Source organism: Zootoca vivipara, chromosome 9 (genome assembly GCF_965207765.1).
Source record: "Zootoca vivipara chromosome 9, rZooViv2.hap1.1, whole genome shotgun sequence".
Lineage (NCBI taxonomy): Eukaryota > Metazoa > Chordata > Lepidosauria > Squamata > Lacertidae > Zootoca > Zootoca vivipara.
In genome coordinates, this window is record NC_142592.1 from 55,689,158 (window position 1) to 55,706,441 (window position 17,284).

At 42.3% G+C, this 17,284-nt stretch overlaps 1 protein-coding gene across 26 annotated transcripts in view; it reads left to right on the forward strand.

The window, feature by feature from the left end:
* CACNA1C (calcium voltage-gated channel subunit alpha1 C) overlaps positions 1 to 17,284 on the forward strand; it is a 541,815-nt gene that overhangs the window by 409,802 nt on the left and 114,729 nt on the right. For all 26 annotated transcript variants that reach the window (XM_088676810.1, XM_088676812.1, XM_060279995.2 and 23 more), the window contains one exon: positions 16,571 to 16,703. In XM_088676810.1, coding sequence (XP_088532936.1) covers positions 16,571 to 16,703 — 133 coding nt within the window. The remainder of the gene's footprint in view (positions 1 to 16,570; positions 16,704 to 17,284) is intronic.

The window sequence follows — 17,284 nt, forward strand, 5'->3', positions numbered from 1 at the left end:
GATCCATATCACGCAATAAAAGATCATCAGCTGATATTGTACTTGACAAGATGGAATCATCTCTTTAGTTCTATGGAAACAGATATTTGCCAGATCCAGATGGGAGACATTCCTAGATTGAGATGATGCCTCCTACTGGAGGATCAGGCAGGGTCATTTCAAGCCTGTTGCCTCCTCTCCAAAGGGAGGAGTCATATTTCTAGCCAGACCAACCCTGCCTGCGGTTGGTGAAGGCTGGGTTCTTGTGTACTCTTGCTGTCAGTCAGTTTTTTCTGTCCCTAACGTCTGTCCTTTTCTTGTGGTGCTATTACTTGGATCTATGAGTGTTTTCTCCTCTCTGGTGTTTATTTTTCTCTTGACTTTTTGTTTGTGTTCCTGTCTTTTTCTTCCCTGGTTGCTGTGCTTTCCCTCCTCTTCTCATTGTTGTCCTTTCTGAATGGTGTGGAGGAAGGGGAGAATTTCTTTGAATCTGGTGGGTCTTACTAGATCCTGGAATGCATTGCACCTCTGATGGGGCAGTCTTTGGGCACACGAGTGTGGTGGGTGGCATGTCCACTAACAAGCAGGACTGCCGTTTTGTTTTCTCTTGTTGCTTGAAGCAGCCGTTTTCCTCTGTGCCTTTTTTCTGGATGGTCCACAATAATCAACCAGCATAGCCATCAGTGTTGGACTACCCCCACTGTCAGGCTGGTGATTGCCCAGTCATTTGGTGGTTCCTGGCATTGTGATCCCAGCTATATAACCAGCAGGTACACTAGTGCCTGGAAGTAGGGTTGTTATTGCACACTGTTGACAAGTGGTTTGGCATGCTGAAATTGTTTCCCATCTTTTTTTTTCTGAGGTTTTGGGAAACTGTTTGCATATTTTTGATGACTCTATCTCTCCTTTATGTGGGCTCCTGCTATTATGGTTTCCCAACAGTGGACTGGTTTGACTGCAGCACCTCCTTGGCTAACAGGTCTCTGTGTTTGAACCCATCTCTGTAGCTTTTAGGCCAGCAATGCATACATCATTACTACAGAGACTCCTGGTGTCTTTTCCTGGGAAGGAGGAATTCCATTGTTTTTTCTCCTGGGTCAGGAAGTTTATTTTCCAGGAGATTCAGAAAGGTTGGGTATTCCTTGCAGTGTAGTTCTGAGGGAGGGGAGAGGAAGGACCCCATCTACAAAGTCTTACAAGCACCATAAATAGAACAGGGGGCAGCAAATTCTAGTTCTGTGGGATCCCCACCTCCTCCCTGTTCTTCCAGGGCTGTTTCTTCAAGTCAGCCCAGGTCTCATGCTATGAAATGTGTGGTGGAGATGGGGCCTGTTGTTGCTGGGACAGCTGGCATAAAAGAGTCAGGAGCTGCTGATCCTGAGGCTAGAAGGAAGTATCAGCAGGCAACTCTGGTGGTGAGCTCTGAAGCCCCTTTTTCTTATATGGATCCCCCTGTCCCCCTGAGAGGAAGGGTAGGTGAGGAAGGGCTGGAGGTAGTTCAGTCTGAAATTATTTGCTTCTGATGTTTTTCTGGTCCTTTTGGCCAAGGCTCACAGGGTCCTAGAACTGACTTAGGAAGATCTTCATGTGCAGTCTTTTTCCTCTCAGCCCTTGGATGTGGGTGCAAAGAGGGTCTTCCCTACTTCTTTGAACAAAGTCCTGCATGTAGCAAAAAAAAAAATAGATACAACAGAGCCATCTTAGACCTCAGTAGGCTCAGCAAATGTGTGGAGAAGAAATGCTTCAGACTTTGAGGTCCATCATGGCAGCACTAAGAAGAGGAGACCTTGATTGATATCTCCATGCCTCGATCCAACCTTCCATTGGTGGTTTTTCCAGTTCACCTACAGTGAGAATAGCTACCATTACCAGGCATTGCTTTTTAGTCTCATTTAGCAATGAGGATCTTCACCAAGGTATTGATAGCACTGGGCTCATTTTCACACCATAGGCATTTGCAATAATCCATATCTGGGCAACATTCTGATCCGTGCTCCATCCAGGGGCCAGGATCTTCAGGTGACCATGGCAACAGTCTCCTGCCTGCATGACCTAGGATTTGTGATTAATGTGAAGAAGACTGCCCTCTCTCCCACTTACCGTAGTATTGGGCACACTTTGGGGTTTGCCTGGACACAAATTAGTTCTCCATGTGTCTGACATTAGAGTGAGTGACAGCACTTCATCTTGCCCTGGGCACTGCTTAGTGGATCTGATAGCTTGGTGTCATGTTTTGACTTTATGTCATGGACTCAGCTGCACACTCGATCACTGCAAAGACCCTTATCAGAACCTCATTGCAGTGAGGCATCATCTGCAGGTGGAAATCCTATTGACAATGAAGAAATAACTGGTCTAGTGGCTGACTCCATAGCACCTAACTGTGGGTGCATCTCTGGAGGAGCCTTCCCAACTGGCACTCATGACTTGTATATCTGCAGTTGAGGAACTTTTCTAGTTAATAAGGCCACTCAGGAGGTGTAGACCACTGAGTAAACGCAGTTGAGCATCAATGGAGTTGGACCCAAGCAACTGGAGATGGACATCTAGGGCCATCATCTTCTGGTCAGGATGGATAACCCATCTGCCAAAGCTCACATCAGTTATTAGTGAGGTGTGAAATTGATGGTGGAGACGGACAAACTTCTGAGATGAGTGGAGCAGCATTTATTCAGCTTGAAGGTAGAACATTTAGCCAGAGTGGACAACCAAACAGCAGACTGGTTGAGCCAGGTATCAACAAGGGAGGCCAAGTGGCAGTTAAAACCCCTGGTGTTTTGTCTAGTAGTCCACTGTTTGGATCAGTCAATAATAGATCAGTTTGCTTCATAGTACAATGGCCAGCTGGATACCTTTCTCTTGTTTTCAGTCTCTGGGACCATGGGGTATGGATGCTTTAGAGATTGAGTGCCCTCTGGGGTTGCTATATGCCTTTGCACTGTTTAATGCAGAAAATGCTTAAGAAGGATCATCAGTGTAGGCTAAAGTGATGCTGACGGCCACTTACTGGCCAAGGAGGCCTTGGTTCCTGGACCTGGTGAATTTGGCAGTATAGGATCTTTTAATATTGCCAGTTTGGGAGGACTGAGCAATGTACTGGCTAGTCTTGAAGGCCCACCTTTGTCTGCTCACCCTCTTTGTAAAAGATTTATTAAAAGTGTGGCACTTGTTGCTCCTCCACTTGTCCATAGATTGTTTTTCTTAAAAATTGAATCGGGTGCTCCCAGTTCTTATGGGACCTCTTTGAGATGATGGCCACTTGCACTCTGAAATGGTTGACCTTTAAAGTCATCTTTTGGGTGGCTATCACTTCAGCCAGATGTGTTGGAGCTGGAAGCTGACCCCTGCATTTTATTTTCCATCCTGATAAAGTGGTTCTCTGAACTCCATTTTTCTTAGGTCACAGGATGTAAACCTATCTTTGTTTGGCAAGAATCCTTCCTACTTCCAATAATGTGAATAGCATACTTTTTTCATTTTTATCTCAAGAGGTCATGCAATTTCAGGAAGTGTGAGTAGCTGTTTGTGTCTTATTTGGGCTTCTCTGTTGGGAAAAGAACATCTCATCATCCTCCGTTTCCCATTAGCTTCAGGAGGCAGTTAGTGAAGTGTATTGTTCACTGGGTCAATTGCATCCCAAATCATCACAGCTTATTCTTTGAGAAGTGCTGCAGTCTTGGTTGCCTTGAAGAGAACTTTTGGTGGGGGGTATCTGTGGGACAGCTACATGGACCTCCCTGGCCCTTTCTCTAGACATCACAAAATTGTTTTGTGGTAGCTGACACAAATTTTCATCGGACTGTGTTGCTGAGGCCTATGAATGAGTAAAGTGATTGGCAGAGGAAGTCCCCTCTGGGTTTCTGCTTGCAGCTGTGTTATATGCCAGTCTAGAAATGTCTTCCATATAGATTTGGCAAAAACAGAAAATTGTTTTACCATAAATTTCTGTTTGAAGATCCAGATGGAAGACATTATGCACACCTCTCCTTCCCCTGCTTGCATTTGGCAGGGAGGGAACTAGTTTATGGATTTGCCTGCTTTGTCAGATACTGTTAGGGCTCTTTTCCTTCTTAGGACATTATCTTCTGGGGGGGTGGAGTAAGGGGTTCCTGTGTTGTTTCTGGCAGTTCAGTTTCTGTTCTTTGTCTCTGGGTTTTTCTGTTTTTTTTCTTGTGAGTCTTTTTCAGTTAGGCCCAGGGTTTGTGGTTTGCCAGTCCAACAATCGATTTGGGGTTGAGGAGTTGTCTATGCTTTCTAGAGAGGTGACTCCTCCCCGTGGAGAGGAGGCAAAAGGCTTGAAAGGACCCTTCCTGGTACTCCCGTAGGACTGTAGGAGACGTCATCTGAGTCTAAGAATGTCTTCCATCAGGATCTTAAGAAATTCATGGTAAAACAAATTTCCATTTTTATTATATACAGTATTGTATGTTCTAGTCACAGCTATATGCAATCTGTGTTACAGCTGTGAGCAGCCAGTGGTGTGTCACGTTTTGCAGCCTTACCAGCTGAAAATTAAGCAGATCTGTATATATCTGCTTAATCAACATGTCTTTTCTTGTTTCTCCTAGCCAAGGGGATGGAGCAAAAACCTTGCTGCCTACCCACTGGAAAGGCAACTGGGGGTCTACTCACATCAGCATTGGGTTTGTGGGAAGATAATGTGAATTGCCTTATACACCATGACTCCCTTTCTGCGATGAGCTGGTTGTACATGCCTGATATATGGCTTTCATTGTTTTTTCAAAGGTGCCATTTTAGTGCTACCGAAACACTGGTGTGCCAGTGGATTAATTCAGCCACTGTGTACAGAAGTTGTGTAAATCATTGCTGAATTAGTATGGTTTTGTGGGCAGGATGTTTGACTTGGAAACAAGTTCATACTCAACTATGAACTTGTTTGGTGGCCTTGGATAAACCACTGTCTGCAGTAGCAGTTGGCAGGATAGGGTGGGCTGTGCTATTTACCTGGCTTCTCAATACCAGTGTTACTGCTGGTTATCAAGGAGGAGAGAATCACTGTGTCTATACCTCACCTACTTCCTCACTCCCTTCCCCACTCAATAGCAGGCTGCAACCAAAGCACTGGGAAGCAAAAAAAACACACGACAACATTTTGGCCCATTACCTCTGACCGCTACTGACTATATGTCTCAGTACTTCTGACTCCATCTCTGAAATGAGAATGAGAGTGGCTTGGTTTGTAGGGGAGTTTTAAGTACAGTGGTACCTCGGTTTAAGTACACAGTTGGTTCTGGAAGACTGTACTTAAACTGAAGCGTACTTAACCTGAAGCAAACTTTCCCATTGAAAGTAATGGAAAGTGGATTAATCCGTTCCAGATGGTCCACGGAGTACTTAAACTGAAGCGTACATAACTCGAAGTATGGTTCTGGAAGTCTGTACTTAACCTGAAGCGAACTTTCCCATTGAAAGCAATGGAAAGTGGATTAATCCATTCCAGACAGGTCCACAGAGTAATTAAACTGAAAGTACTCAAACCGAGGCGTACTTAAACCGAGGTATGACTGTATGAATCTTGTCTTTGTACATTATGTATTTTCACCTCTTAAAAGCTCTAAAGAAAACCTCAATAGTTACCAAAACATATTCTAAGTCTGCCATGCATGAAATATTTGTCTTAAGACCAAACTAGATGTTACATGCAATTCTGAGTTATTTCCTTCTGCATGTTTCTTGCTTATTTTTGCTGTTACCAAAACTATAGTGGAAGTCTGGAAAACAGCAGGGAACGGAGAGGTACTCTAACCTTTTCTCCTCTAACTTCAGTTTTCCAGCTCAAAATCATCTCCCTAGGCCACAGCTTTCCCTACAAGGAAAAACATAATGGGTGGTTTGGAGTTGGAAAATATAGAACCATAGAATTGTAGAAAAATTCCTTCAGTAGCACCTTAAAGACCAACTAAGTTTTTATTTTGGTATGAGCTTTCGTGTGCATGCACACTTCTTCAGATACACTGGAAACGGGTGGCTCCATGGATTTAAGCTTGGTTAAAACCTGGAATGAATAGAGACATCGGATTCTTATCTCACTATGCATGATCAAGCTTTCTTTAGCGCCTCAGCCCTTGTCCCCCCCCCCCAGGACTAATTGCAGCCATCAGCAGCCATTAACAGCCATCCACAGGTTTACCACTCCCACCAGCCCATCACCCATTCCCACCCACCCCCACCACCCTCTGTATATATATATAAGGGTCTGACACTTCCGTTTCCAGTGTATCTGAAGAAGTGTGCATGCACACGAAAGCTCATACCAAAATAAAAACTTAGTTGGTCTTTAAGGTGCTACTGAAGGAATTTTTTTATTTTTGCTTCGACTCAGACCAACACGGCTACCTACCTGTAAATAGAATTGTAGAGTTAGAAGGGTCCCCAAGGGTCATCTAGTCCAAACCTTTGCAATAGAGGAATTTCAGCTAAAGCATCCATGACTGATGGCTTTCCAACCTCTGCTTAAAAACCTCCAAGGAAGGAGAGTCTACAAACTGAGGGAGACTGTTCCACTGTCGAACAGTTCTTATTGTCAGAAATTTCTTCCTGGTATTTAGTAAGAATCTCCTTTCTTTTAAATGATTGGGGGGAGGGGCGTTAAACACAAAGACTGCTTTTGTAGTGTGTCCTTAAGACATTTGCTTCTGAGGAGCATCATCATCTGGGGGGTTGCCCTATATGCCCTATATCAGGCCTCATCATGGGACTGAAACTGCCTTGGTCGCACTGGTTGATGATCTCCGGCGGGCTAGGGACAAAGGTGAGAGCTGTTTCCTAGTTCTGCTGGATCTCTCAGCGGCTTTTGACACCATCGACCATAACATCCTTCTGAACCGTCTAGAGGGGTTGGGAGCTGGGAGCACTGTCATACAGTGGTTCTGCTCCTTCCTCCTGGGCCTGTTCAGAAAGTGGTGGTGGGGGATGAGTGCTCAGACCCCTGGGCTCTCACTTGTGGGGTGCCTCAGGGTTCTGTCCTCTCCCCCATGCTTTTTAACATCCATATGCAGCCGCTGGGAGAGATCATCAGGGGGTTTGGGCTGGGTGTTCATCAGTATGCGGATGATACCCAGCTCTACCTCTCTTTCAAATCAGAACCAGTGAAGGCGGTGAAGGTCCTGTGTGAGTGTCTAGAGGCAGTTGGAGGTTGGAGTGTGGCTAACAGATTGAGGTTGAATCCTGACAAGACAGAAGTACTGTTTGTAGGGGACAGGAGGCGAGCAGGTGTGGAGGACTCCCTGGTCCTGAATGGGGTAACTGTGCTCCTGAAGGACCAGGTGTGCAGCCTGGGATCATTTTGGACTCACAGCTGTCCATGGAGGTGCAGGTTAATTCTATAACCAGGGCAGCTGTTTATCAGCTCCATCTGGTACTCAGGCTGAGACCCTATCTGCCCGCGGACTGTCTCGCCAGAGTGGTGCATGCTCTAGTTATCTCTCGCTTGGACTACTGCAATGCGCTCTACATGGGGCTACCTTTGAAGGTGACCCGGAAACTACAATTAATCCAGAATGCGGCAGCTAGACTGGTGACTGGGAGCAGCCGCCGAGACCACATAACACCGGTCTTGAAAGACCTGCATTGACTCCCAGTACGTTTCCAAGCACAATTCAAAGTGTTGGTGCTGACCTTTAAAGCCCTAAACGGCCTCGGTCCAGTATACCTGAAGGAGCGTCTCCACCTCCATCACTCTGCCCGGACACTGAGGTCCAGCGCCGAGGGCCTTCTGGCGGTTCCCTCGCTGCGAGAAGCCAAGTTACAGGGAACCAGGCAGAGCGCCTTCTTGGTAGTGGCACCCACCCTGTGGAACACCCTCCCACCAGATGTCAAAAAGAAAAATAACTACCAGACTTTTAGAGGACATCTGAAGGCAGCCCTGTTTAGGGAAGCTTTTAATCTTTAAGAAATTAGTGTATTTTAATATTTCTGTTGGAAGCCGCCCAGAGTGGCTGGGGGAACCCAGCCAGATGGGTGGGGTATAAATAATAAATTATTATTATTATTATTATTAGTAGTAGTAGTAGTAGTAGTAGTATATATTTGCATGTAATTTCCACAATCATGTATATTTATTCCTGTTTTGCTTATCAGCTGCTCTGTGATCATTGAATATGATGGATTCCTTATTAGCAAACCAAACCTGTGGTACTGCAGATGTGAACAATGTTTTCTCATATCACCCATCTGGAACAGCATCTGACTTTAGACCTCTTCTTGTACTCTGCATGCAGGTGCTCTTGTTAAGCCAGGCTTTTGCTATATCCAGACAACTCTGGATATCATTGTTTTTATCCTGCATCAGCTATTTCAAAGAATTTTTTTAAAATCTCAAGTCTTATTACCAAATATTCTTTTCCAGATACCACCAGCCCATCTTCTAGAAATCTCTCATCTTCTAGAAATCTCTCATAGTCACCAAATCCCTCAAAAGTGTTATTTTATCTGCTGCTTCAATGAGATCAATTCCTTTCTTCAAGCATATTTTTCAGCCTGCCCAACCAGATTGGGCTTGCCTATCAGAAGGTTGGCAGTTCGAGTCCACCCAACAGGGTGAACTTCCATTAATGTCCCAGCTCCTGCCAACCTAGTAGTTTGAAAACATTCCAGTGTGAGTAGATAAATAGGTACTACTGTGGTGGATCATGGTGTCCCATTGCACCAGAAACAGTTTAGTCATGCTTGCCACATGACCCGGAAAGCTGTCTGCCGACAAACACCAGCTCCCTTGGCCTGAAGCGAGATTAATGCCACAACCCATAGTCAAGTCTGCCTGGACTTAACCATCCAAGAGTCCTTTACCTTTTACCTGTCCTGTTGAAGTCATGGATAGACAAATTTGGCTCACTGCAGTCCTTTTAGGGAGTTTTGTGGTAATGGGAATCCTTACAAATAGGTAATCAGACAGTCTTTGACTGTAACTACCTTGCCCGTCTGCAAGCTTTTGAGCAGGTTTCCCAATCTAAATTATGTCCAGGAAGGTGTTTCTCAGTTTCCACTAAATGGCAGCTGATATTCATAGTTCAGCAACAGGACAGATTGCTGCATGATATGCTTGCTTTCCATGGTCCATTGTGGGTGCTTTGTAGTTGCAATATCATCTTCTTCTTTGGCAATCACATGTGGCTGAGTAAGCTTGTCTTCCATGAACACTGTCTCAACCGTGGAGGCAAGTTCTGGATCCACATGTCCTTCCACAGTGGGGACATAGGTTTTCGGACTAGAGTTGATCACAGTGAGGGTTTGTCAAACATGCCTTCATCTTAGCTCGTTTCTCCTTTTCACCCTGAGTTCGTGCTTCTTCAAAGTCCATGACACCTTTGGTAAAGGCTGTTGGTAAAACCTCCCTGAGTGTTAAGATCTGCTTCAAAGGTGCTAGACATTGACTTGCCAATTTGGGAGTATATACTAACTAGAAGAATGGTCACCTCAGCAGTAGCTCCACAATTGTCAAATTCACTTTCCATTGAGCTTTGCCAACCTCACCCCCACCCTCCACCCCCATCAGCTTTTAGAGGTGGTTGAAAAGCATTTTGGGATTGATTTTCATTTAGCTCTATATTTTAATTATTTGCTGCATTTTAACTGATATTTATTTTATTGTAATTTTATTGTTGTTTTATTCTTTTATTTGTAAAACTTTCTTGGGAGAAAATCACTTCCGCGCCTGCGGAACACAGCTTATTCTTAAAGGCAGGATACTTAAACTAGGGACCTTTGCAGTAGAACCTCTGGCATGCTGCTCTCTCAACCAGCACTATAGCTTGCTTAGATAATGTAACTGCTGGCTTGTCAGCTTCTCCCATTGTAACATTTCACTGCAGGTGGCTTGAAGGTGGTATTTCAACTCACCAACACAGCAGAGGGCTGATGACAGAAGGCACTATTTGATTTCCACTAATTCTTACCAATCTTCTGACTCTGGCTCCTGCATCTGAGTAACTCAATGCTCAGGTATAGGCTGAACAGCTTTCACACTGCTTGTGTTGGATTTTTCACCCACCTTCAAGACTGCCTACCAGTTTCCAGGCTCAACTATCTACCAGATCAATACTTGCTTTTCTCAAGACTGCCAGCTCTGACATAAAGCTTAACCACTGAGAATCTAACAGGAATGCAGTAGGCATTAGTATCATTGGCCAATTTATGACATGTCTTCAGGGCTTAGGGATGTAAATGCAGCCACAGTTGAGCTCTGCATGGTAGCTGCTGCTTGCCTGGAAGTTTCTCCCCTTGCATCTCATCAGCACCCACTTCTCATACCTCCAGGATTGGGATGAGGTTGAGCAGGTCCAGACCCATTATGCACTTCATTCAGTTTTTTATAAGCTCACGTTGCCCCAGTTTTCACATTAATCTTCTTTGCGATACCTTTGATGTCTCAGCTTCAGACTGCAATGCTGCTCCAGGCATCTCCCAGCGGCAGGCCCTCCAGGCACTCATTATGCAACTCTTCAACCTGCCTCTTGGCTCTTGCAACCGCCACTAAAGAGATCTGCTATGCTGACAAGCTTCTTTTCAGCAAGAGAATGATGATGATGATGATGATGTATTCAATGAGAATAGACAGAGTACTAATTTTGCAATCAAGTTTACAGGCAAATTAAAGAGTTTAAGCTCTATAAATACATACAATGAGGATGAAAGACAGAATGATGTGAAAATCTGGAAGATAAACTCAGAGCAAAAGTAAACATTAAAAAGGCTCCATCAACATCATTATCATCATTATTAGTCAAATGTACTGCACTTCTAAGTTGCAAATGGCTTTCCCAGCTTTCCCTTGTCCTCCTTTATTTAAGGAAGGCAATTGTGTTTTTAATAGATAGGAATCATGAGAGAGAGTAGATTCTGGGTTGAATAAGGATTTAACCGTAGGTATCCAAGGCTTGGGACATGGGTGGCGCTGTGGGTTAAACCACAGAGCCTAGGGCTTGCCGATCAGAAGGTTGGCGGTTCGAATCCCTGCAATGGGGTGAGCTCCTGTTGCTCGGTCCCAGCTCCTGCCAACATAGCAGTTCGAAAGCACGTCAAAGTGCAAGTAGATAAATAGGTACCGCTACAGCGGGAAGGTAAACAGCGTTTCCATGTGCTGCTCTGGTTCGCCAGAAGCAGCTTTGTCATGCTGGCCACATGACCCGGAAGCTGTACAGTACTCCGGCTCCCTCGGCCAATAACGCGAGATGAGCGCCGCAACCCCAGAATCAGTCACGACTGGACCTAATGGTCAGGGGTCCCTTTACCTTTACCTTATCCAAGGCTTATTTATCTGTGAAGGAAATTTATATATTGCCATTTACCACATGTTCTCAAGGCAGGTTCCAATAACACCTTACTGTACACTTTTAAAAAATCATTTTAAAATCCCTTTATTTGATAAACACCACATAATTACTGTTGTTCAGGGGCTCAACAAAAGAAAAATGTCTGCTCCTGGTGTTGGAACCCATTCAGCATTGGTGTCTATCTGATCTCGAGGACAAGAGAGTTTCAAAGCTGGATCACTACCATGGGAAGACCCTGTTCTCTGTTCTAGTCAGTAGGTACCTGTTAATGGTGGTTCTATCAACAGGGCCTCCCTTGCAGATATCAACAAATGGGGTAGGCCAATTTTGAGAGATGCGCTCTTTCAGGTAGTTGTGTTCCAAGTCATTTGGGGCATTATATATCAAAGCCAACTCCTGGGATTGGCCTCTGTGACGTATAGGCACCCAGTGCATGTGCTTCAAAATTGATTTATATGTGCTTGGGCTGCCACCCTTGTCAGCACCCGTGCATCTGCCTTAGTTCCAGTCTCCAAACCAAATTCAAGGGTAGCTCTCTGTAGAGCACATACCAGTAATCAAGCCAGGAAGTTACTAGGGCATGGATTATGGTGACTAGGCTATTCCTGTCCAGCAGCAGCCAGAACAGGTAACAGGCACTCTGCACCCCACTAGCTACCGGTATCTAAGGTTCTCTGGTAACAAGGTGGAATCAATGAGTGCCCCCAACTATGCACTTGATCCTTTAGGGCAGGGTTTTCCAAACCTTGGTCTCCAGCTGTTTTTGAACACTAGGCTTTTAAAGGAGAGGCAATTTATGAACACAGAATAATAATAAAAATGAGAAGGTAAAGGAAAGCTTGCTTAAGGATTGCTGTTACGATCTCAGTGCAGACAATTAAACACAGCTATTGTTTTGTACCATCTTTTAGTTTTTCTGTTTATCTAGATAATTACCTTAATGGCACCTGTGGGGTGTGTGCGTGTGCAAGTTTTTAAGTATCTTACCGTTGTTCTGTTCACAAACACATTAGACTTGTGCTTGAAATCCTTAAAGCATTCTTCCGAACCCTCCCTGTATTCCCACAGGCCATCCAAGGCCCCTTCTTGCAATTTCTTCCTTGAAGGATAGTCACAGATCTCCACGGTGCCTGGAGCTCTCATTTTTGAGAATTTGTTTCAAGACTTTTCGTTTTTAATTCTTCTGCCTTGCCTGAATTCTAAACAAGCAACAAAATGAAGAATTCGTTTCCATCTCTTTTTATGAAAAAATGGCCATTCTACCAGGTGTTGTGTGCCCTATTCACATCTAAGGGCAAGGGGAAAACCAATGCCTAATTTGCCCCAAAGCATTCTTCACAGCATTATTATTGTATTTTCTTCTCATTATTATTATTATTAAATGATTACCTATGCTTCACCCTAAGGTTCCAGGGTAACTTACAACAATTTAAAGTAGAACATTAAAAACAGTTTTAAAACTAACAATTATTTTTTTAAAATACAATCACACCAAATAGGGTGGGTCCTTAAGTCTCTATGTGGTATGTAGTATTTAAAAAAGACATAATAAGGATAAAATCACTTAAAACTAACCATGCAATCAGAAAACCTACTCACTGGATCAGGCCAAAGGCCCATTTAGTCCAACACTAACTCTCCTGCTATATATAGTGTGGGAAGCTCACAGGGCAAGATGTAATGTCTTCTAATTTGCCCCTCTGTACAGCAATTCATGTAAAAGGACATTTTTGTCAGTAGGCAAGGGTAAGGGCATTACTGGACTGCTGCCAAAGCCCATACCCTAGTAGGGAACCAACTGCCAATCTGTAGATCCTCTTAGCTCTATTCCTCCTTTCTCTTGTTGCCTGTTTGTTTTCTGTAAAACAATGAGCAGCGTGGTGATACAATGACTACTGCAATCGACACAAGATAATATCACCAAGGCAACTATCTTTGAGCAAACAAATAAACATCCATAAAAATGGAAAAAGTAGTTTCTTTCCCAAATAGGTTTTATCTTAAATAATTGCAAACACAGTAAATAAAGAGTACACTTGTGATATACCAGTGGTTCATTGCTGTTCTGGTAATCCGATGTTTCTTGCTAAAGAGCTTAGTCATCAAGCTTTGTAGTAAATGATGCACAAGACAAGACAGTATGTAAACAACTTAAAGCAGGGGTATATCTGTCCCAGAGGACGGTGTCCAAACTGAAGGACCCTCCTTCAATGTTTTTCCTGGCTGAATTGTGTTATTGAGCTCTAAAAATGCCTCTGCTTACCTGGATAGCAGATGGAAGGGTATGTGTGAATGTAGAAACACAATTACAATACAAAGGTTACATACACATTTGTTGCTCTGCACTTTTGCCTGTAGTCCTGGCCACTAATGGGTTGTGACCCTAAGTAGTTTAGCCCTTAGGCTGAATACTGTTCCCAGCCCCTGATGTCACAGGTAGATCTTCCAAACTTCTAATGTTATAAAGGCTGAAACATTGGCTCTCATCCTGCCTTGGTCAGATTACCCTGGGAATACTGTGTCCAATTCTGGGCACTACAATTTAAGAACAATATTGACATGCTGGAATGTGTGCAGAGAAGGTCAACCAAGATGATCAAGGGTCTGGAAACCAAACTGTATGAGGAAATGTTGAAGGAGTTGGTTATATTTAGCCTGGTAGAAAGGAGACTGAGAGGAGATATGAAAGCTATCTTCCAATATCTCAATGGCTGTCACATGGAAGATGGATCAAGCTTGTTTTCTCCTGCTCTGGAGGGTAGGACTCAAACCAATAGCTTCAAGTTACAAGAAAGGAGATTCCGACTAAATCGGGAAGAACTTTCTGACAGTGAGAGCTGTTTGACAGTGGAACGGTCTCCCTTGGGAGGTTGTGGACTCTTTCCTTGGAGGTTTTTAAGCAGAGGTTGTATGGCCATCTGTCATGGATCCTTTTGCTGAGATTCCTGCATTGCAGGAGGTTGGACTAGATGACCCTCAGGGCAGATGAAAATATTAGAGGAATTACGGTAGGGGGGGGGACATAAAAATTGAAAGCATATGCAGATGACCTTGTAATTACAGTTGAAGATCCTAAGAACTCTCTTATGAAAGTATTAGAAAAAATACAGTGGTACCTCTACTTATGAATTTAATGCGTTCCGAATGAACATTCGTAAGTCGAAAAAAATTGTAAGTCGAATCCCATAGGAATGCATTGGGAGAAAAAATTCGTAAGTAGAAGCAACCCTATCTAAAAATTCGTAAGTAGAAAAAATCCTATCTAAACTGCATCCAAGATGGCAAACGGAGCTCCATTCGTAAGTAGAGTTATTCGTAAGTAGAGGTACCACTGTACAGGAATTTGGGCAAGTAACAGGTTTTAAATTACCGGTAAATAAGAATAAGACAAAGCTGCTAGTCAAAAAACGATTACAATCAGATAAAAAAGAATTATATCAAATCATAGAAATAGAGATTCATTAAAAAGTTAAATATTTCGGAAGCTGCCTTACAACCAAGACAGTGGTACCTTGGATTACAGACGCTTCGGGTTACAGACGCTTTGGGTTACAAACTCCACTAACCAGGAAGTGGTTGCTCCAGGTTAAGAATTCTGCCCTGGGATAAGAATGGAAATCGTGTGCCAGCAGGAGGCCCCATTAGCGAAAGCACGCCTCAGTTTAAGAACCGTTTCAAGTTAAGAACGGACTTCTAGAACGAATTAAGTTCTTAACCCGAGGTACCACTGTATCTTTAAAGATAACTATGAAAAGATTTGGAATGAAATAAAAAGGAATCTAGAAATATGGGGTAGAATGAATTTATCATCATTAGGAAGAATTGCAGTGATTAAGTTGAACGTATTGCCCAAAATTTTGTTTTTGTTTCAGTCAGTAACACAGCGTACTTCAAGAAATGGCAAAATGATATCTCAAAATGTATATGGCAAGGGAAGAAACCAAGGATAAAATATAAACTACTTACTGACATTAAAGATAGTGGAAGATTTTCCCTTCTAGACTTTAAACTGTACTATGAGGCTGCTTGTGTTACTTGGATCAAGGATTGGATTAAATTAGAAAATATGGATATGTTAGATCTTGAAGGACATGGCAACAGATTTGGATGGCATTTGTACTTGTGGTATGATAAAGGGAAAGTACACAAAGGATTGTATAACCACATAATTAGGAAATTATAATTAGGAACTTATTGTATAACTTAGAAAGATAATTATATGAAATTGATGTACCGATGGTATATTACCGCTGTAAAAATGACAAAAATGTATAGAACAAACTCCAATAAGTGTTGGGAATGTAAAGAGAAAGAAGGCACATTTTACCACATGTGGTGGAATTGTAAAATAATCAAAAAACTATTGGGAAATTATTTATAATGAACTGAAAAGAATTTTAACCTTTGTTAAAAGAGCAGAAGCCTTTTTGCTAGGTATTATAGATCAAGACTTGCCAAAAGAATGGAAAATGTTATTTATGTATGCTACAACAGCAGCTAGAGATGGTACTAGCCCAAAGACGGAAAGATACCAACGGAAAAAGAATGACAAGAAAAATTGATGGAATACGCCGAAATGGCAAAGCTAACTGGAAAACTAAGAGATAAGGACAATAGAGACTTTAAAAGTCTTTTATGTGGTACTTAACCGTTTATGTGGTACTTAACAGAAATATTGTTTATGTGGTACTTAACAGAAATATTGTAAAGAAGTAGACTCACTAGCAGAGTTTCAGTAAACACTTACAATTAAGAAAACAAGCATAAAATTTAAGAAGTAATACTGTAATGGAAAAATAGCAAAGGGTAAGAGGTGAATTGGGAAAATATGGTACAAAAATGATAATACAAAAATATTTAATTAAAAGATTACATAATTAAGGTAGAATAAGATAGGCAGGAGAAGCAAATACTTAGGAAAGAACCAGAAGAGGAAGTTGAGGGAAGTCATGGGAGGGGTGGGTAGGGGAGATTGGGATTCATATATTTTTTCTTGTGATAATAATGATTGTTTTGAATATAAAATTGTAAAACTTAATAAAAACTATTTTTATATATAAAAAAAGAAGATTCTCGGGGTCACTTTCAACTCTACGATTCTACAATTCTATGTCATGATGACGGAAGGGTTTAATAGCATCCTGATAAATGCAGAAGAAAATTCCTGTTCCCGGATTATTTATTCTCTTCTATGGAGTCTACAGCATAATTAACAACAAACTTAGCCTAGATTTTATGAGGGAAACCAGAAACCTTTTTCTGATTAATAGTATTTAAAAAGTATAAACTTTGACTTTCAGGAGAAGAGGAGGAGGAAGAGCCTGAGATGCCTGTTGGGCCTCGTCCACGCCCAATGTCCGAACTGCACCTCAAGGAGAAAGCTGTGCCAATGCCAGAAGCCAGTGCTTTTTTCCTCTTCAGCCCCAGCAACAGGTATTTTGAGGTGGCTGTTTTGTTGTTACATTTGCTAAACGATCCAAAGTCACACTTCCATAGTAGTCTGGCAAAGCATGTGTTTTGTGGTGTCCTTAACCTTTAGGATAAATCTTTTCCTTGCAAACCCACTGGAAATCTTCATGCTGTAAAGAAATGTCTTTCACTTGCCTGGGCCTGGAAGACTTTTTATAAGAAGCAAATCATGAGGAAGAGTTTGGAAACATGTAAGTTTCCAACATGTAAGTTTCCAACATGTAAGTTTATTTCAGTAATGCAACTTAAAAGGTGAAACCTTTATTTGTTGTAATTGTAATTATTTGTCGTTAAGCGGGTCAATTATAAATGGAATGTAATTAATGAAATGTAATAGTGATGTTTATTTTTGTATTATTGTAACTATTTGTTTTATTACAGTGGAATTTCCAAAAGAAAGCATTTGTAAAAATTAAAAGAACAATTAAAAATAATAAGTTGCATTACTGAAATAAATGTACTTTTCGACAATATTCTAATTTTCCGAGTTTCACCTGTACTTAACTTATTTTATCTCAATGATGTCCAAAGGATAAGATTGTACT